At 41.0% G+C, this 22,216-nt stretch overlaps 1 protein-coding gene across 2 annotated transcripts; it reads right to left on the reverse strand.

The window, feature by feature from the left end:
• Positions 1–73: 73 nt before the first annotated feature.
• GPR174 (G protein-coupled receptor 174) lies at positions 74–21,001 on the reverse strand. 2 transcript variants are annotated; one of them, XM_083596091.1, is made up of 2 exons: positions 20,236–21,001; positions 74–3,544 (listed from the first exon to the last, which is right to left on the reverse strand). In XM_083596091.1, exon 2 carries the CDS (start codon positions 2,971–2,973, stop codon positions 1,954–1,956), a length of 1,020 nt encoding a protein of 339 aa, XP_083452217.1. In that variant the 5' UTR covers positions 2,974–3,544; positions 20,236–21,001; the 3' UTR covers positions 74–1,953. The 2 variants fall into 2 exon arrangements, with proteins under 2 accessions (XP_083452217.1, XP_083452216.1); XM_083596090.1 differs by lacking the exon at positions 20,236–21,001 and adding an exon at positions 10,190–11,126.
• Between the last annotated feature and the right edge of the window lie 1,215 nt (positions 21,002–22,216).

Below are 22,216 nucleotides of genomic sequence, written 5' to 3' on the forward strand. Positions count from 1 at the left end.
AGGTTCCAGATAGCCCCACCCCTCTCTCTGAAGACATTCTTTTAAAACTATATTTCACTGAGACTTTACAGCATTGCAGTACTACACAGATCAGATTTATTACAGTACAAAAAATAGATGCTTTTAAAAAATAAATTACTTCCACCAAACATATTAAATTAACAGTTCACAGTATTTTTCTGCTTGTACAAAAACAACAACAAAAAAACAACCTACCAACCCCTCAAGCAAATATGAAACTTCATTAGGGGAAGGTAGGAAGAGCATGTCCCCCTCTCCCACTTGCACCAGTGTTCCAGGACATACATGATTATTTTCAGGAACACCTATCCCTCTAACACAGCCTTTGCCAAGAGGGTCTGGGGTCCTCCAGATGTTTCAGAATAGAATCCCCACCAGCCCCAGCCTGATTCTATAGGCATCTGCTTAGCCACAGTGAGAAGTGTTTGTTGGACTCAGTGGGTTTTTGGCCTGATCGAGAAGGCCTCTTCTTATGTTCTTACATCTGATCCAGCACATGGGGATGCCACAAAGCCACCCTTGAGAGCTGAGGAATCATTGGCAACTTCGGATGTTGTTGGAACCCAGTTCCCCTCAGCCTCAGCCAGCACAGCCAGTGGCCAGGGATGATGGGAGCCGTAGTCTAACTAAACTTGGAGGACTGCAAGCTCCATATCCCATTGTTGTAAACAGTGAAATGGATCCACATCCTAAATCATGAATGCAGATGGAACTAATCTCTAATAAGCGTGTTGGTAATCTTGTTGTGTATCATAATAAAAAGTACCACAATCGCAAACAACAAAGGCTCTTAACATTATACTGCTGTGTGTACGGATTTACACGGATTGTTCCAGAGAACATAATGGAACTTATAACAACAACAACAACAACAACAACAACAACAATAACAACATATTGACTGTTTAGGGCTTTAAAGGCCCAACACTTTGAATTGTGCTCGGAAACATACTGGGAGCCAATGTAGGTCTTTCAAGACCGGTGCTATATGGTCTCGGTGGCCACTCCCAGTCATTAGTTTAGCTGCCGCATTCTGGATTAATTGTGGTTTCTGAGTCACCTTCAAAGGTAGCCCCACAGAGAGCACATTGCAGTAGTCCAAGTGGGAGAGAACCAGTGAGACAGTCTGTGGGCAGTTAGGGTCTCAGCCTGCGTACCAGATGGAGCTGGTAGACAGCCATCCTTGACACTGAATTAACCTGTGACTCCATGGATAGCTGTGAGTTTTAAAAGTACTTTGTAACATTCCTCAGCACTGCTTGCCAATGCAGGCAGCTAGTATTTCCTAGTGAATATCAGCAGTTCACTGCTATAGGACGTGAGGGTGGCCACTACCTTAGATGGCTTTTTAAAAAAGATTAAACCAGTTCATGGAGGAGAAGTCAGCCAGTGACTATTGGACATAATGGGGTTTAGGGTTGTATCTATCAAAGTTATGTAAGAATTAGCACTAGCACAATGCTATTTCCTCCTCCCCTCATGTGTACCCTATACCAAACCCAAATCTGCTCTGGAGGGATGGGAGGAAACCAAGAATAGATTTAGGGGGCATGCAGGGGAAGAAGAGGTGGATAGGGCTCCATTGCACAAGAATAAATCACTGAGCCAATGAAATGAGCTGCTGAACGCTATGTTGAATACAATCCCATATCTCCTTGCAAGACCCCAAGCACCAGCACTGTGTCACTTCTGGATAAGCAAAAATGTCTATTTAGTCAAATGCTAATGTTCCAGTATGCAATTAAATACAAGTGTTGGTATAATTTTGAATATTATTTAAAATCAGTAGTATCAGTGGAAGTGCAGGCAAAACACAAAAGTTCCATTGGTCAAAGCATGAAAGCCAACTAGTCCACAGATTGCAAAGGAGACCAGACCATTGCCTTGCCACGCCAGTAGAGTTTTAAGCCCATAGAGTCAGGTTAATCCACTTCAAACAGTATGACTTGGATTTTCTGCCACATACCCAAGTGAGGTCTGCTGCTCTGGGCCATTTGTATTTTCATAGCGTGTGTTATGGAGCTGAATGCTGTCCTGCAAATCTTGCCTTGAAAGCCGTCTTCGGAACTCATCTGTGGTAAAATAATAAATGACAGGGTCTGCACAAGAGTTTAAGCTGGCAAGGCACAAGGCCACCGTGTGGAATATCAAAATCACTTTTCGGGCATAGCAGTCTTTTATCTTGTTGGCTTTCACAAAGTAATCCAACGGGAAGCTGATGTGGTAAGGTGCAAAGCAAATCAGAAAGACCACGGCACAAGTCAGGATCATCTTCAGAGCTTTCCGTTTCTCTCCAAGGTCTTGGGAAATTGAATTTTTTTCTTTTAGAGATAAGATGGTCTTCCACGAACAATAGACGATGATCAGCAGAGGAGTTACAAATCCAACTAGTTCACCAAAGGACATCATTACTATAGAGATGGTACCATCAACAGCCTTCACTGGAAGATCCACAAAGCATTTATTACTAATGTGTGTCTCATTAGAGGTGAGTCGTAGAAGGGGGAAAGGCAAGCAGCCAACACAGACTAGAATCCACCCAGCAATGCAAACGTACACATCGTAGATGCGTTTGCAGTCGCTGAACCTAAAGGGATACATGAGGAATAAGAACCGCCTCACACTGATGCAAACCAAGAAGTAGATGCTTGCATACATGTTGACATATTTCAGGTAGAAGCAAAACATGCACAGCTCCTTCCCAAGGTGCCAGCTTTCTGACAGGTAGTAGAAAATCCTCAGCGGCAAAGACAAAACTTGTGCCAAGTCTGCAATTGCAAGGTTGATCATGAAAATCACAGCCCGCTTTGTTTCTTTCATGTACCCATAAAATACCCAGAGGGCTAAAATGTTCCCAATCAGCCCAGGAACCAAGATGATGGTGTACATGACTGCATAGAAACGCTTTGAGAAATCGTTCTCCCCATTGCAATCCGGGCCATCAGCCACCATGGTGCTTTTCAGGAGGGAGCAGAGATGCTGGTGCAAATGTAAGGTAACCACCTAAAGATTTACCCCCCTTGAAACCTTGTGAAAAGGAAATGAGGATATAAGGCAACTGGAGAAGCTGCAGAGGTGGAATCCATGAATTGTCTGTTTTCTTGGCATTCTCTCCAATGTAAAAAATGTATTCCAGAAATCTTACGAAGATTCTTTTGGAGGCTTGCTAGGATTTATTTCTCCAAATCTTAGAGATTTATGTATAGGGCCTTCTTCAGTTACTTTTATCATATTTTATGAGTTGGTCTTTTCATTGGCCATGGCATCCATTGGATTTTGATAGAAACAGATAACAAACTCATGTCCATGTCCTTTCTCAAATGAATTTTACATCAAGGGAGAGGGTGGTTTCCCATCTGGATACACCAAAGCTGTGCATGGTGACGAGTCAGACTGAAGCAAGTATCATCTGAAGTGTTGCAGCTACCGTAATGAAATGATCTTCTATTTGATTTTGAGTGACACCCTCAAAAGGCACCTCGTGGCCGGAGCTCTGCTGCAAATGATAACTCTACACCTACAGCTGAAGAAAACACAAAAAATGAATTACTCTATTGTTTGTTTGTTTTTTATTTCACTTAACAGTATCTATATATGTAACAACACCTCTAAGCTGTTTCCAAGAAATATTAAAATTATAAATGAAAACAGCTAAAAACAAGTAATTAAAATCAATTTTATAAACAGAACCTGCTGTAAAGAGATTTAAATCAGCATCTACATGGCTGGGAAGCTGTCCTAAAGAAAAAATGTTCTAAGCAGGCACTGGAAGGAATGCAGTGAAGGCACCTGCCTGCCCGATGTCAATAGGCAGGGAGTTCCAAAGTATAGGTGCTTTTCTTACAAGTGTGAACAAGTATCATGTGGCATCTGTAAAAGTGCCAGTTCTGCAGACTGAAGCAGTTGAGTGGGCACATATGGGGTGAGGTGATTCCTGTCCCAAGCCAGTTAGGGCTTTATATACCAATAAAAACACCTAGAACTTGGCCTGGAAACAAATCAGTAACCAGTGCAGATCTCCAAGCAGAAGTGTATTACACAGTCAATGCTGAAATGGTTATCCACTTCCAAAACTACAATGGGGTGAAGAACCTGTGGCCTGTGACCAAGAAGTCACCCTCTCGGTCTCTCTATTCAGCCCTTGGTACTCTTCCCACATTCCTTCTCCCCATGCATGCTACACTTTCACCAGCCTTGCTCTGCACTCTCCTCAAGTCCCTTTGCCTGGCTGAAATGTGTTATTGAACTGTGACAGTGTCTTTTGCTTTCATGGATGGAGAGATTTGGAGAGGCAGGGGATTGTTACCTGTTAGTGATTCAAACTGGCTTATAGAAACGTCTGTTGCGTGGCTGGAATGTAGCCACCTTGACAAACATAAGAGTCCTATCCAATGGTCCACCCATTTTTGCATTTGGCACCACCCACCAATGGCACGTGGTTCCTTTCATCCAATACAAAGAAGCACCACCAATCAAATGCGCCAACAACCACACGTTAAGTTAGTGACATGTGCTCATGATACTCATCGCTGAGCTCGGCCAAAGTCTTGTTGGCTTTCATGGGTCTTTCACAGCTCACTTTGTTCCTCAAGGAGATTCAGAAGAACAGGATTTCCTTCACCCCCCGCCCCCCCCCCGCGACGCTTATTGACTTTTCGTAAACTCCAGGAACATTTCAAATTAGTATAAGTGAAGGTACAGGATTTGGAGCGATGAAATGAAATACAGCTTACATAAATAGAACTGTGTCTTCCAGACACGGTAATGAAAATTCAGGGAAGCTTTGCCCTCCATCTGATCAATCCTGCACAGCGTAAATACAATCTGGCTGTATTTCTTATTCTGCTTTATTGCACAAGTCAGAATACATGATATATTGCTGCCTTAACAGCATGGAATGTTTTATAGTCCAGTGCTATTAGTAACAAAATGTATACACTTAACATGGATTTGATAGTGATGGATAAAGCACATTACTTAATGTTAAACCATGTTTTAAAAACAGCCTCTTGTCTCCTGCGATACACAGACTGCTAAGCAGAAATGAAGTCCAAGATGCCTTGTAGGGCCCTTCAGGCCTTGAATACTCATCACTGTTAAAACAAAAAAGAAATCTCCCAGCAAGCTGAAAAGCTATGACATCTGAGGGAAAGGGACTGGCTGTTGTGATGATTTTCTATTTACAGGAAAGCATTTTTGTTCATTTGTTGTTGTTAAATTTTTATACTGTCCTTTGTCTTAGGATCACAGCGTAGTTTACAATACATTAGAGAACATTCAAATATGTGAGTCTCCACCTGCTATGGTACATAGTCCATTCTGCCATTACAAAATTTTATGTACCTGTAGACCAGGCCTAAATTCTGTAACCACAGAATACTGGCAACATCTGGGAACTAGCCAACTGGCCAACCAGACCTGTAGAGATGGACCAGAACTTTGGCACAGATGGGTCAGATTTGATCAGGATGCAAGCCTTTAACATCACTGCCCCAGTCAATCCAGAGTTCGGCCCCATGGCTTTGCAGGAGGTGAGTACAGGTGACTCCCCACTTATGTGGGGGCTATATTCCTGGGAACTGCATATAGTGAGGAACACCATCTAATAAGCCAAACTCCTTTGTGGAAGGGGGTGTTGATCAAGGGGAGGGAAGTTAACAGAGTGAGTAGTGGTCACTCCAAAATCCAAATGCGTCCACAGACCTAAAAAAAGATCAGTGACCCTAAATTTAATCTTTAGCATGTATTTTTTTAAAAATCTATGCCTGTCTATGAGCATATGAACATTTCAATGCAAATCTGTGTCCCCTTTTTATTTGTGGGGGCGGCATGTGTCTCCTCTGTTTTGGCACCATGAATGTTCCACCCTGCTTAGGCTGACAGCACAAGGTCACCCAGTTTACTTCATAGCTGAGTGAGGGTTGGAACCTAGTCTCCCAGGCCCTAGTCCATGGGTAGGCAAACTAAGGCCCGGGGGCCAGATCCGGCCCAATCACCTTCTAAATTTGGCCCACAGATGGTCCAGGAATCAGCGTGTTTTTACATGAGTGGAATGTGTCCTTTAATTTAAAATGCATTTCTGGGTTATTTGTGGGGCCTGCCTGGTGTTTTTACATGAGTAGAATGTGTGCTTTTATTTAAAATGCATCTCTGGGTTATTTGTGGGGCATAGGAATTCATTCTTTTTTCTTCTTCAAAATATAGTCCAGCCCCCCACAAGGTCTGAAGGGCAGTGGACCAGCCCCCTGTTGAAAAAGTTTGCTGACCCCTGCCCTAGTCCAATACTCTAACCACTTCAGCACACTGTGAAGCAACCAACCAAAGTAGTAGTGTACCTCAGATTACATACGCTTCAGGTTACATACGGCACGGCGGCAGCAGGAGGCCCCATTAGCTAAAGTGGTGCTTCAGGTTAAGAACAGTTTCAGGTTAAGAACGGACCTCTGGAACGAATTACCGTAAGTATTTAACCTGCGGTACCACTGTAGTAGTAGTAGTAGTAGTAGTAGTAGTAATAATAATAATAATAATAATAATAATAATAATAATTACTTACACCTTGCCCATCTGGCTGGGTCTCCCCAGCCACTCTGGGCAGCTCCCAACAGAATATTAAAAACACGATAAAACATCAAACATTAAAAACTTCCCTAGACAGGGCTGCCTTCAGATATTTCCTAAAAGTCAGGTGCAGTGGTTCCTCAGGTTAACTTACTGTAATTCATTCTGGAGGTCCGTTCTTAACCTGAAATTGCGCCACTGCTGTGTGATTTCTGTTCTCATCCTGAAGCAAAGTTCTTAACCCGAGGTACTATTTCTGGGTTAGCAGAGTCTGTAACCTGAAGCGTCTGTAACCTGAAGCGTATGTAACCCAAGGTACCACTGTAGTTGTTTATTTCCTTGACATCTGATGGTCTAAGCTCACAAGTGTGAACCATCCCTATGTCTTATGAAGTCTGACTAACCATCTTCTTACCACTATACTTAACTGGCAGCCTGGAAATTTCAAGCAGTGTTGCCTGAAGTTAAAAATAAATGTGGGCATTTTAGTCTGCGAGACAATGGAAAAACCAGCAATGTGCTATAAAAAGTATGTAAGGGGGATTTTTATTTATGGGTTTCTTTCAAGTTCTACTTCCTGCACCCATTTGCTAAGAGTCTTCTACATAACCTCCCCCTCCTCCACTCTTTGCTTTCTACTTAAGCAGTAGTAGTCAAACCTCCACATATTTGCCACCAGGTATATATAATACCTGACTGTAATGCACATTTTTTGTGTATGCCATCTTGCCAAATGGGTATTGACATTTGCCTGTTAGAGTTTAACAGAAGCAGGGAGATGAGAGCAGTTTGGCCCTTAAAGAAAAAAAGAAAAAGAAAGAAAATAAGACAAACTCATAATTTATAGCTGCTTGTTCCATGAGTCACTAAAGGACGGTGGCTTAATAATTCATGGTTATTTCTCTCTTAACATACAGAGGTGAACCCAAGGTGAAGCCTCCTATGCAGGAACAAAGAGGCTTGAAGAGAGAGATGGGTTGCCTTTAACAAGTGCACAATAAGCAAGACAGTTTCTTCCAATATGGTGATTCTATGATATCCAGCTTTTAACCAGATTGTTTCTTTATTTTAAAAAGCACTCTGAAGCCTGTTCCTCATGACGTTTCTGCAGGTTAGAGCATTACTGAGGACGTGCCTGTCTTCATATTGCAACTTACACCTATTTCAAGCTTGCTTAATTGCCATGACTTTGCCCCCTAAGGATTGTAGGAACTTGTATTACTGTGAAGGAACTGGGACTAGCTAGAAAAATCGAAGACAATATATTCAGCATTCACACAAAATTCTGGGAATTATAATTTTGTGTGAATGCTGAATATACTTCATCTTCCCCCTGGATCTCAGGTGGCCTATCTGGCACACCAAAATCACATACAGAAATACCGTATGTGCAGATGATCTCAAAGCCTGCTGCTTGTAGAGCCTGTGTTTTCTGAATGATTCCTCATATTAACCCACACAATGCCTGGCAGCTTTTGTGACCCCCCCCCCAAGAACTGTGATGGGGTATTTAATTTTTTATTTCTATTTTAAAGACCCAGCACAAGAGAGTACTTTAAACATTTACAGCCCCTGTGAGGCAGCTATAAAGAAAACACAGGAAGATGTCCAATGCTAAGTCAGACCATCTCACAGCCCTACCTGGAAATGCTGAGACTGAACCTGAGACCTTCTGCATGTAAAGCAGATGCTCTACTGTTCAGCTACTCTTAGGAGACATAGGAACCAGGAAACTGCCTTATAGAAAGTCTAACTCAGTATTGCCAACACTGACTGTCTGCTGTTCCCCAGGGCTTCAGGGTCCTTTTCAAATACTACCCGGAGCTTTCAGGGATTGAGCCTGGGACCTTCTGCATGGAAAGCAACTGCTTTATCAGTGAGCTTCATTGAGCTTTGGCCCTTCTCAGTGGCAGCGCTCCACACAGCAGGGGGCACATGGAAATGTCTCTCTTTGCAACTGCTGAAATGCACACTGTTAACTTCAGGCTGGTAGTACACAGCTACAGTGACTACTGACACTGATGCAGAACTGAGGCTTGAGTGTGGTCTGGTATACACTGGTACCTCGGGTTACATACGCTTCAGGTTACGGACTCCGCTAACCCAGAAATAGTACCTCAGGTTAAGAACTTTGCTTCAGGATGAGAACAGAAATCAGGCTCTGGCGGCGCAGCGGCAGCAGGAGACCCCATTAGCTAAAGTGGTGCTTCAGGTTAAGAACAGTTTCAGGTTAAGAACGGACCTCCAGAACGAATTAAGTACTTAACCCGAGGTACCACTGTACTGCTTAGATCAGCAAAGCCTAGTTTAGGAACATAGGAAGCTGTTTAAGTCTCCATTGATCCATCTAGCTCAGTGCTGTTATCATTGGCTGGAAGTGGCTCTTCAAGGTTTCAGACAGGAAACACTCCCAACCATACTTGGGATATGCCTTAGATTGAACCTGGGGCATTCTACATGGAAAAAAAAGAAGCAGCTCAAAGGCCCTTCTTCGCATATCCCTTCTCAGTCATGAAGTTCACTGAAGCATTTTAGGTAAGTTACTACCTCTGTCCCTAACGTACTACACAGGGCCACTATGGTAATAAAAATCAGGTGGGTGGGTGAACTGCTTTGAGTTCCCTAGAGGAAAGATAGGCTATAAATGTAACTGATGAGCACATGAGGCAATATAAGGACCTTTTACACATCATGACTGCCACATGGATGCTTTCATGCAGCCACTGTCAGCCTCACGTCCTGCAGATTATTTTCTTTATTTTACAACATTATGCTTAATTGTAATAGAACTTCAAATTGGTTTACAGAGCTGGGGTTGATCAAAACGACAGTCCAAAACATCTACAGAGTACCACTTTAATGGACACGTGTGTCTCAATTGTGATCTCTGTGTGGAGGCTATGGTCTAAAGCTGTTGCCGAAATATTGTGTGCCCCTCTTTTCTTTTTATGCATGGTTTCCCTTCATTCAGAGCTGCTGTAGGAACAAAGGTAGCAATAATATTGCATCTAAAGCAGGCTGAGATCAAGGGTGGAAGCAGAAAATTCTAGCCAGGACAATAAAATAAAATGATTATCATAATTCTACATTCTTCCAAATGGGTAGGTTCTTTTCTAAGGGCAAATTGCTTTACCAAGTATCAGAAATCACTAAATTGGTATTGAAAAATCATAATATTGATGGAATTAAAACAGACAGTGTGGGTTTGATAATACAATTTTTCTAATCTTCACTTCAATATGAATCTGCTTTTGATCTCTCAGTACTTATCTGTTTATGTCATTTTGAAAATTTCTCTTGGTTTGTGAATATGTAAAATTCCTTTTTAAAAGGGACAACATTTAACACTCAGTTTTCCCTTTCTAAAGACTGTACATCTGCAGACATTGGAGCAAGCTGTATATATAATCCATTCCTCTACCCATTTATTCCATTTGCAAATATTTTAAATATTTTAAATAAAAACCAATAAACATTTTCTTTCATCTCCAGCGCAAAAGTTCTATAACAACGAACTTACAGTTAAGATCAAATTCATTGTCAACTTCTTATGAGAAAAGATCAGCAGCTAGATAACAAAAAACAATAGAAAGAATGAGAATCCTACCGTTGCAAATTGCCTCCTAACTTCAGATGAATTCTGCAGGTGCCTGATACTGTATACAAGTCACCCGACAAAGAAGGTTGCCGCCACTTTCTGGCCTCCAGCTTAATATAGAAAACAAAACTGGAAGTATGCAAGACGTTCAAAGAGCATTCGATTGAACAGAAGCCCCGGTATAACTCGCAATGTGCTTCCGAAAGGCATTTGCAAACATCGTGCAGTCAGCACATGGCGCATTGACTTTTTCCAGTAGGCAGCACACCTTGTGATTGATGTTGGGAGAAGGCTATTTCAGCAGAGAGCATCAAGCAGCATTTGAACAACCTTTGCCGTTCAGCTCATTCCTCACGGTGGAGGTGGAAAGTTACTGTTTCTATATATAGATTGGTGCTTTTCTTCTCAATTGTATTTTGAGTGGTCCTGAGTCAGGGCTGGTTTTGTGGTAGCAAACGGTGTCATTTTTTGTTTTTAATCTGTGCAGTTTGGTATGCCAGAAAGATAAGCAGATACACCCCATAGCAAGTGGGTACCTTTTACCCACAGTAGCATGTGGTAAGCATTTGAAAACAAAGCACTGACTAGCAGCTATGCCAGTTACACCTGCGTCCTCACATTCAGTTGAATGAGCATAGAAATTTGCCTTATACCAGAAACAGATCATTGGTCTATTTAGCTTAGTATTGTCTACACTGACTGGCAGCTGCTCTAAGGCATTTCAGAAAGACCTAATCCAGGTAGGTCTTTCTCAGCCCTACCTGGAGATGCCTGTGACCTTCTGTATGCAAAGCATGTGCTCTACCACAGAGCTATAACTATTTGCATATAAAGTGATGAAATGCTGACATAGTTGAATTTGTGATGGGCCAAAGTATTAAATCCAGCCAAATTTTGTTGGGTTTCTTTGTGGGGAAGTGGGGGACACCAGCCAAAATTGGCAAACTCTAGTGTTTTGTTGTCATCTTACATCTTTCATAAAATACCTGTCTGCATATGTGCCGCAACAGAATACAGCCCTAAAGATCATAAAGGTCCTTACGCAAATTATTCTGTGCTTTTGCTTCACTGTGCTCATGGTATATAGTGTGTCTCCTGTGTTCCCAATTTCAGCACTTGCTGCCCCTCCTCCCAGGTTACCCACCTCATACATCCCCTCACCTGCATAGGATTATCATATCACCATGTATGTATTAGGGGACATAATTTTTAATGTATTTTTAAGAGCTCTTTTCCTTTTTCAATAGACATTTTCCCCCATAATGCTGGAAGGGCCTCGAAGGCAAGAGACTGCGTACATACTTGAGGTGTGCCCCCTCTCCCTACTGTCTATTTTTGCTTCTTCTTTTTCTTTTTGAAGAAAGCTCTAGCACTTGGAGACTTAGTTAAACAGGAAAAATGTTTTATTTTCACAACAAAATTGGTAAAACAAAAGATGTGTCTGGAGATGGAATTCTTTCAAGAAATAGGTGTGCATGTGTGTGACACTAAACGTTGTCTTTTAACGTATCCCCCAGCTCAGAGACTTCTTTCTCTGGCTGTAGATCTTTTCTCAGGGTGAATTGCACACCCAGCTCAGAGGCTATCCTGCTATCCAGTTGAACGCCAGGAACTCAAACTCCTTTTTCTTTTTCCCTCCCAAAGTTCTGTCTCCTACCCACTCTGGCTAGCTATACCTGCAGCCAAGCAGAATGAGCCTATAGCTCAGCACTCTGTAAGCTACACCACTCTGGTGGAATTCCGTGGCACTGCACCACCAAGCTCTGGTCTACCTGGTTCGTTCAGGGTGCTTGTGCAGAGATGTGCTTTAAATGTATGGTGTGTACATACAGGCTCAGTTTTACCAAATTTTTCTCCCAGGGTAAACTGCCCAGGGGGTGAGTGTTTCAAAGATGGGCCTTCAGAAACCTGTCTTATTCCTGCACCCATTCCTGCATACCATTATTGATTTTTAATTGTATTTTTATTGCTTCTTTTATTTCTTATGTTGCATTTTTATTGCATCACAATTTGAATTCTCTGAAGTTCGGATTGTAATACCGTACAATAAAATATCTAGCACAATGATTTGCAACTGCTACGAGTCAGGCAAAAGAATCATTAAGTGATCCTCTAAGACCCCTGGCAATTTTCAAGTTCTTTATTCAAAGAGAATAAAGAACCACTGCCTTAAACTTCAAGCCAACTTCTCTATCTAAACAGCTCATCACCATGAGAAAATGCTAAAGCATCTTGTCTGCCTGCCCTGGAATCCAACCACATCCCTACCTTCTCTGCCTCTGGCCCTTAAGTCTACCTGAACTAAAACTGTAAATGAGCCTGACACCAAGTCACCCTTAAAAGAGCTCACACCAGCCAACATTGTTAATTCATGTTATTCTCAACCCTTGGTGTTAGGTTAAGCTGTGCAGTGCTCTTCATAGTAGTGGAAAAATTTGAACCTGGGTTTCTTCTCACATCCATACTCAGCCACTAGCTCTCTAATGGTATACTCTATACCAGGGATTAAACAAAAAATAATCAAATTAATACAGCTGAGTTTTGACTGGAAAGGAAAGCATTTTTCCCCATTCTACAGTGACGAGGGGTCTTGGGATAGTTTAGAAATCTTATGCTTCCTCTTTTGAGGGCACTATGCAGCTGGCTCTCATTATAGTGATCAACCTGGATAGAAGATTTATGTCTTTTCAAAGCTCAAATTCAACCATTTTGCACTGTGACGATACCTTCATTTTTTTATCAATAATTTTTTATTGATTTTCATTAAATATACATTCAGTATATATACAAATAAATTTCACAACTATCTTTGGCTCTGCCAAGCTTCAGACTTCCCTCCACCCCTTCAGTAAGTATCGTACATTTTCTTACATCACGTATTTTGTTTGTTTATCTGGTTAACCATATGCTGTTAGAGTTTATCTAACCCTGCCAGTGTCTTTAAGGTTTTACAGTTGTCTCTTATATACAGCAAATATTTACTCCAAGTTTCATGAAACTTCTGTTCGTCCTGATCTCATATTCTCTCTGATAATCTAGCCAGTTCTGCGTAATTCATCATTTTAACCTGCCAATCCGTAATAGTTGGTATTATATCTGTTTTCCAATTCTGAGCCAACATAGTTCTTGCAGCCGTTGTGGCATACAGAAAGAGGTTTTTATCTTTTTAATTTCCTTCCCTACCAATCCCAATAGAAGGGCTTGGGTTTTTTTGGAAAGGTATACTTAAAAACTTTTTAAAGTTCATTGTAAATTGATTCCCAAAAGCCCTTCACTTTGCCACAATTCCACCACATGTGGTAAAGGTCTCCTTCTGCCTCTCCACATTTCCAACATTTCTTATTTTTCATTCTGTACATCTTTGCCAGTTTTACCAGCGTAAGATGCCACCTATATATCATTTTCCATATATTCTCTTGCAATGCCGTACAGGCTGTAAATTTCAAATTTACATTCCACAATTCATGCCATGCTTCTAATTCAATGTTATGCCCAAAATCAATGGCCCACTTAATCATGGCTTCTTTTACCTCCTCATCTTTAGTATACCAGTTCAATAATAAATCATACATTTTTGACAGTAGTTTGTTTTTACCTTCTATAATGTCTATATGAAATTTTGATTTCTTGTCCTTAAATCCCAACCTCTTTTTATCTTCTTTTAGTATCTCATTAACTTGGTGGTACTGTAACCACCCTGTCAGTAAATTCTCTACTTCTTCATACATCTTAAGCTTTATACCTTGATCAGTTTTTCTAATAAGCTCTTTATATGTGGCTCTCTTTCCTTCCATGTTGACTTTCTTAATAATTAATACATCTGTTGGTGATATCCACCAAGGGGTTTTCCTTTCTAACAGATTTTTATTTCTTTCCCATACTTCATATAAAGGACCTCTAATTATATGATTTAAAAAACCCCTATGGACTTTCACTTTATTATACCACAGGTACAAGTGCCACCCGTACCTGTTGTCATATCCTTCTAAATCTAGAAGGTCCATATTTTCTAATTTTATCCAATCTCTTATCCAAATTAGGCACGCTGCTTCATAGTATATACCCATGTCTGGCAGGGCAAAGCCACCTCTTTCTTTTTTGTCAACCAAAATCTTCATTTTTATTCTTGGCCTCTTTCCCTGCCAGACAAAACTTGCCAATGTTTTCTGCCACTCTTCAAATTGTTTTTATCCTTTAATCACTGGAATTGTTTGGAACAAGAATAGCATTCTAGGTAAAACATTCATTTTAATCACTGATATTCTCCCTAAAAAGGATAGTCTCAGTCTGTCCCATATTTCTAGATCTTTCTTAATATCTCTCCACATGATTTCATAGTTGTCTTTATACAGGTTTATGTTTTTTGCCGTCAACCATATTCCTAGATATTTGACTTTCTTGATCGCTGTAATACCAGTCTCTTGTTGCAGTTCTTTTTTTTAAATAAATTTTTATTAATTTTCCAATATATTTATACATTTTTAACCAAATTATAACAAAGCATCTCTTTTGGACTTCCTTCAGCTTCACTGGCAATCATCCATGTTTCTCTCTTAATTACACATTCCCTTTACACATATTGCCATTTGTCTTCCCTCTCCCTTCTATTTCTTTTTGACAATATCTCTCAGTTTTTACAGAGCCTATCGAAACCCCACTAGCGTTGTTTGTATATCGCATACATTTTTCAGATACTCTACAAACTTTCCCCAGTCTTCGATGAACCTTTGGTCTCGGACATATCTGATTTTCCCAGTTAATTTATCCAGTTCCGCATAGTCTGTCAATTTCAATCTCCATTCTTCTATTGTCGGTAATTCCTCTTGTTTCCATTTTTGAGCCAATAAAATCTTTGCCGCTGTAACTGCATACTGAAAGAGTTTACAGTCTTTTCTTCTTATTTCTTTTCCTGTCATTCCTAAAAGAAAGGCTTCTGGTTTCTTCACAAAAGTAAATTTTAACATCTTTTTCAATTCATTATAAATCGCGTCCCAGAAACCTTTGACCTTCTTACATTCCCACCACATATGGTAAAATGTTCCTTCTTTTTCTTTACATTTCCAACACTTATTACATGTCTTATACATTTTTGCTAATTTTACCGGCGTGATATACCATCTGTAAAACATTTTCATAACATTTTCCTTCAACGCAGTACATGCAGTAAATTTCAAATTTTCTTTCCACAATTTTTCCCAATCATCAAATTGTATATTATAACCAAAGTCTTTGGCCCATTGTATCATTACCGATTTAACCTCTTCATCTTTCAAGTTCCATTCCAACAATATTTTATACATTTTTGACAGAATTTTACATTCATTATTTATTATATCTACTTGAAACTTTGAATCTTTTTCTCCATATCCACATTCTTTTATATCTTTTTTAAACATTTCATTAACCTGTAAATAATGCAACCAATCATATACATGTTCTTTGATTTGTTCGTATGGTTTTAACTTCCATTTTCCCTCCTCTTTAATCACCATTTCGCCATATGTTATCCAATTGCCTCTCATATTAATTTTCTTTACACTCATAACTTCTAACGGAGATAGCCAGTGTGGAACTTTTGGTTCCAGTAAATTTTTGTACCTGTCCCATACCTCTATCAACGAATTCCTGAAGATGTGGTTCCCAAAAACTTTGTGAATTTTCTTCTTATCACACCATAGGTAAGCATGCCATCCAAATCTGTTATCAAAACCTTCAAGATCTAATAATTCCTTATTATCTAATTTTATCCATTCTTTTAACCAGCAAAGACATGCTGCTTCATAATATAATTTCATATCTGGCAGGGCGAAGCCTCCTCTTTCTTTCATATCTGTTAATAACTTATATTTTATTCTTGGCTTCTTGCCCTGCCAGATATACCTTGAAATCACTTTTTGCCACTCTTTGAAAATCCCTATTCCCTTTATAATGGGGATAGTCTGAAATAAAAATAGCATCTTTGGAAGCACACTCATCTTTATCGTAGAAATTCTGCCCCAAAAGGACAGTTTCATTCTTCCCCACACCTCTAAATCTTTCCTTATTTCCTTCCAAACCGGTACATAATTATTCTGGAACAGGTCAATATTTTTGGGTGTTAACCAAATCCCCAAATATTTTACTTTTTTCACAACCTCTATCTCCGTCTGTTGTTGCATTATTTCTATCTTATTTTGTTCCATATTTTTTAACAATTATTTTAGTCTTTTTCTTATTCAGTCTAAATCCTGCCATTTTTCCAAATTGTTCTATTTCTTCCAAAACTTCTTTTACACTTTCCAGTGGTTCTTCAATTGTTATAACCAGATCATTGTTGCAGTTCTTCTATCTCTTCTTTACTTATGTTTTTGACTAACATTTTAGTTTTGTTCTGATTGAGTTTGAACCCTGCTACTTTGCCGAATTCTTCTATTCTTTGTAAAGCTTCTTGTATACTTTTCTTTGGATCTTCTAGGGTTAAGACTATATCGTCCGCAAATGCTTTTATTTTAAATTCTTTGTATCCAACCTTGATACCTTTCACCTTTGAGGCTTCTCTCAATGTCTTATTAAGAACCTCCAGTACAGATATAAACAACAGGGGTTATAGAGGACACCCCTGTCTGGTCCCCTTAGAGATATCAAATGTTTCCGATACGTTGTTGTTTATGATGAGTTTGGCTGTTTGATTTTGATATATGGCTTCTATACCCTTTATAAACCCTTCTCCAATTCCCATTGTTTTTAAATTCTCTTTCATAAATCGCCAGGAGAAATTATCAAACGCTTTCTCCGCATCAATGAAAATCAAAGCCGCTTGTTTATCAATTCTACTTTCTAAATATTCAATAATATCTACTACAATATCTGACGATACCTTCAGGCACAAACATTCCATGTAGTTTTGCCCCAGTAAGGTCCCAGTTAAGAATGTCCTACTGCATATTTGTAGCATTGCTGCCGTTATGATACCATCACACATCACCCCAATCTCTGAGAGGTGAGAGATTCCAGGGGTTCCAGGTGCTTACCTAGGGTTCAGTTTCCTTAGCATGCGGGACAGTAGAGACTGTAGTGTCTTTAGGATACAGTCGTATCTTGGAAGCCAAACAGAATCTGTTCCAGAAGTCCATTTGACTTCCAAAATGTTCAGAAATCAAGGTGCAGTTCCGATTGGCTACAGGAAGCTCCTGCAGCCAATTGGAAGTTGCGCTGGACGTTCGGGTTCCAAAGAACGTTTGCAAACCGGAACACTCACTTCCAGGTTTGCAGCGTTCAGGAGCCAAAATGTTCAACTTGCAAGGCGTTCGTCAACCAAGGTATGACTGTATATTGTTTATTGACACATATATACAACCTGAGCCTATAATGGAGGGGCTCAAGGCATCAACACCACAAAAGTCCTCCTTAGTATAGTGGTAAGTATCCCCGCATGTCACGCGGGAGACCGGGGTTTGATTCCCCGATGGGGAGAAGCACACATTTGTGTAATCTCACTGTATACAAGTTGTACAAGTGACAATAAAGTATTTCAAAAGGGCCTTGCTTCTCCCATAGACACAGCCCTGGAATCTTGTCGCTTTCTCTCTAGCTGCTTCCTGCTTCCAGCTCACACAACACCTCTCTCTTTTTGTCTTTCTCACTACCAGCCAGGTGAGGGAGAGGGTCCACCCATTTGCCCTCTGGCACAGAGCAAGCTGTTTTGTTATACTAAGTACTTAGGGACATTAATTCACCAAGAAAGATGCCCAGCTATTTCAGTAATGGAATGCTCCATGAGATTGCTGGAGCCAGGACCTCAGAAATTAGAAGGGACTCAGGCAACATACAGACCAGCCTGCCAAACTCACAACAACAATCCCCGTAAGGGGCACCTGCATATTCCTGCATTACAGTGGGTTGGACTAGATGATCCTCAGGGTCCCTTCTGCGGAATGAAAGCACCCAAAATACTAAGTAAATGGTTAATGCTTACAAGAGCTGTAGAGCTCTGTGATGTTTCCCATCTGACAGCAGTGGCAGTTATGATCAGTCTTAACAGTTAGAGCAGCAGCTATGTTTTGTTGTGCTGCTGCTGTCTGCCTCAGAGTACTAGTCTGTAGCAGTTTTGTCTTAGGTACGAATCTATGTAAGATGTATTAGCAACGTAAGGTAAAGGACCCCTGGATGGTTAAGTCCAGTCAAATTTGACTATGAGGTGTGGCACTCATCTCCACTTTCAGGCCGAGGGAACCAGCGTTTGTCCACAGACAGCTTTCTGGGTCATGTGGCCAGCATGACTAAACAGCTTCTGGCAGGACACTGTGACAGAAGCCAAAGTGTATAGAAACACCATTTACCTTCCTCCCACAGCAGTACCTATTTATCTACCTGCACTGGTATGCTTTCCAACTGCTAGGTTGGCAGGAGGTTGGGACAGTAACACCAACCTGAATTATATATTTTCACTTGCAAATCGCAAGCACACTAAATAAAAGTCACATTATTTTAACTTTAAAAGAGAGTGAATTACTTTGTTCTTATAGGAGGGAAAAGGGAACTAATTAAAGAGTTGAATGACTAGGGTTCTCTTCCACATAACTCTTTAAATGGAAACTAGAGTTTAATTCCCACACCTTCCAAATCTACAGTTCTATAATTCTATAACATCTTCATAACATGACTTTCCAGGAAAGGGGCCTCCTTAAATATTAGAAACATTTGTGAAAATTCTGGGCACAGTAGTTGTGGAGTCTGTGAGGTGTGTATTTGGTAGGGGGAGGAGAAATGGCCATGTTCGATAAGGGTCTGGGGTTCTTGAGGAAACTGGACTGTTTGATTCACTTTTCACAGCCATAAGAAATGAGCCTGACTGCCCATTGAAAACAGATCCTTCCCCATTTGTTATTCCCAGCAACTGGAATTCAGTGTTGCTGTGGCTCTTGTACTGGAGGGTATACTGTATAGCCATCATGATATAGCCCTTGATATCTTTCTTGATAACATTAATACCCCCCATTAACTTTTGTAATCCCCTTTTAAAGCCCTAGCTAGCATGGCCAATGGTCAGGGGTAATGGTATTTGCAGTCCAACATCACTGTGCACAGGTTGTTGTCTACACTTTTTACCTACTAATAGTAAACTTGCTCTCTGAGTGTGGATGCATATGTAGCCATCTTTACACAAGAGCAGTTATCAATAGGGATGGGAAAACCCCAAGGCTTGCCGAAGTACATATGTATGTATGTATGTATGTATGTATGTATGTATCGGTGCTAAAGGGGTAATAACGGCTCAATGAGCATGGAATGCTGACTGATGTAAAGGGGGAAACTAAAAAACTAGAGGGAAGGTAATGGATTGGAGTATTCTGATAAGGGTGCATGGTTGGCAGGCCGTCCTCACTGCAGCACTGGGCAGGATTCACCTAATCTACTCCATAACTTAAAGCCTGCTCAAGAACTTCCTCCTGAACAAATGGGGTTTCCCCCTCTCTCCCCCCCACCCCATTACACAATTGGCCCTGTGTGGCTCAGGAAAACCTCCCCTACACCAGCACAGTGTGCAGAGGAAGGAGAGAGATAATCATTCTGCCTGGCAAGATTAAATGCTTGCACAAACAAGGGGATGTTGAATTCCTTCCCTGGTTTGAAGGTCTCACTTAATTCTGCTTAAAAAAACCCCACAGAGTCTAGGAGAGGAGGTACAAATGCTGTTATTTTGAGATGACCTAAGAGATTGTGGGTGGAGGGGAGAGAGACATTCGAGGAGCTATGCTTGCAAGTAACATAATGGCTCTTTCTCATCCTTTGTGGTTTGTGCCTGCTGATTACTTAATACACCTTAATCAGAGTCTTGAGACTGAAGGAACTGGGGCTTTTAACATCTTGGCATGTCTGATAATCCCGCTTATTCCTGCTGGCCTTTGAAAGGCCTTCTTTCTACATATAAACACTAAAAGCCTGCTTTTACTCCCTCTTTCCAAATTGCTTTAAATTGTTGATGGTGTTATGAGTTTTTTTGGGGGAGGGAAGGCTGAATGCCTGGGCTTGATTGGGGCTTGATTGGGGCTCTCCCTCCTGCTTTTCTAACTTACCTGGGGTGTGTTGTGCTATATCCTGACCCAAATCTCAAGGCCCCAGAAAGCTAGTGCTTCTTCTCCATCAGGAAGGTGGTCTTCTACCTGTCCCTTGGAGGTGTCTTTTCCCCAAGCTTTCACCTCCCTCCTCCCTTAAGAATGTAACAAAAGGAGCCAAGGATCAGCTTGATCAGGCCACAGGGGGCCCATCTAGTTCAGCTTCCTTTTCTGACAGTGGCTGACAAGCAGAATTGGAGCTTCTTCCTCTTCTTCTCTAGCAATCACTCGTAGCCGAGTCTTCCATGAACATGATCTTAACAGTGAGTCCGTTAATGACTGTGGAGGCCAATTCTGGATGCACACATCCTTCCACCATGGGGACATAGGTTTCCAGGCAGCAGTTGATTGATGCGAAGGTTTGCCAAATGTGTCTTCTAGCTCATTTAGCTCATTTCTCCCTTTTGTCCTGAGTTCAAGAGTCTTCAAAGTCCATGACACCTTTAGTAAAGGCTGTTCTCCCATTGGAGCGCTTGCAGGCCATTGTTTCCTAGTTGTCAGTGTTTATACTACATTTTTAAAGATTTGCCTTGAGACAGACTTTAAGCCTCTTTTGTTGACCACCAGCATTTCCATTTTTAAGTTCGGAATAGAGTAGTTGCTTTGGGAGGCGATAATCAGGCATCCAAACAACATGACCAGTCCAATGAAGTTGATGTTGTAGAATCATTGCTTCAATACTAGTGATCTTTGCTTCTTCCAGTACACTAGTATTAGTTCGCCTGCCTTCCCATTTTTGGGAGACATCATTGATGGAATCTTTCAAGGAGCTGGAGATGGTGTTTATTAGTGGTCCATGTTTCACACGCATACAGTAAGGTTGGTAGTACAATAGCTTTGTAAACAAGCATTTTGGTTTCCCTCTGAATGTCCTGGTCCTCAAACACTCTGCACTTCAATCAGGAGAAAGCTGCACTCGCAGAGCTCAGGCGATGCTGGATTTTGGCATCTATGTCAGCCCTTGTGGAAAGATAACTGCCCAGGTAGAAGTGATTGGCACTTTTCAATGTAACACCATTGAGTTGGATTTGTGGCACGGCAGAGGGGTTGTTTTGTGTTTGTTGGTGCAGCACTTTGGTTTTTTGGGTGTTGAGTGATAGGCTATGCTTTTCATAAGCTTCTGCGAAGATATTTAGGATAGTTTGGAGGTTATCCTCTCAGTGTGTACACACTATGTTGTCATCAGCATACTGAAGCTCTATGATGGAAGTTATGGTAACCTTACTCTTTGCTTTCAGCCTGCTCAGATTAAAGAGCTTTTCATCTGTTTGATATATGATTTCTACTCTGGTGGAGAGTTTCCCTTCAACAAAGTGTAGGATCATGGCGATGAAAATAATAAATTGAATTTAACACCTGTTGGAGCACAACAGCACCAGCCCTCTCCCCACCTGCAGTTGTCTTGAACAGGTGCTGTTCAGAGGTATTTTGCTGCTTCTGCCCCAAGAGGGGGAAACTTCTCTCCTGGGCTTTGTCTGACTTTCTGCCCGCCACCTCTCCTTCCCAGGAAGCCAAGAGCAGCCCTCAGTGACACCTGAAATGTACCCCTTTGGCAGAGAGACAGTGGCTGATAAAGCGCCCTCAGCTGCTGAAGAAGATTATCAAACACACTATCTATCTATCTATCATCTATCTATCTATCTATCTATCTATCTATCTATCTATCATCTATCATCTGTGCATCTGAGTAGGAACATAAGAAGAAGCTGCTGGATGAGGCCAATGGCCCATCTAGTCCAGTGTGCTGTTCTCACAGTGGCCAAAGAGAAATCTATGAGAAAAGTGGAACTGGGCTGCACGTGTTGGGGAGCTGAATTTCCATTACTTAAAGGTTGTGATGCTTTGTAACTGAATTGTCTAAATGTTGCGATATTGTGAGATGTGTTGATTAGCGGGGCTTCCTATGGAAAGTCAGCACAGAAATGATGATGGGGATGATGAC

Source organism: Podarcis filfolensis (assembly GCF_964270895.1).
Source record: "Podarcis filfolensis genome assembly, chromosome: Z".
Classification (NCBI taxonomy): domain Eukaryota; kingdom Metazoa; phylum Chordata; class Lepidosauria; order Squamata; family Lacertidae; genus Podarcis; species Podarcis filfolensis.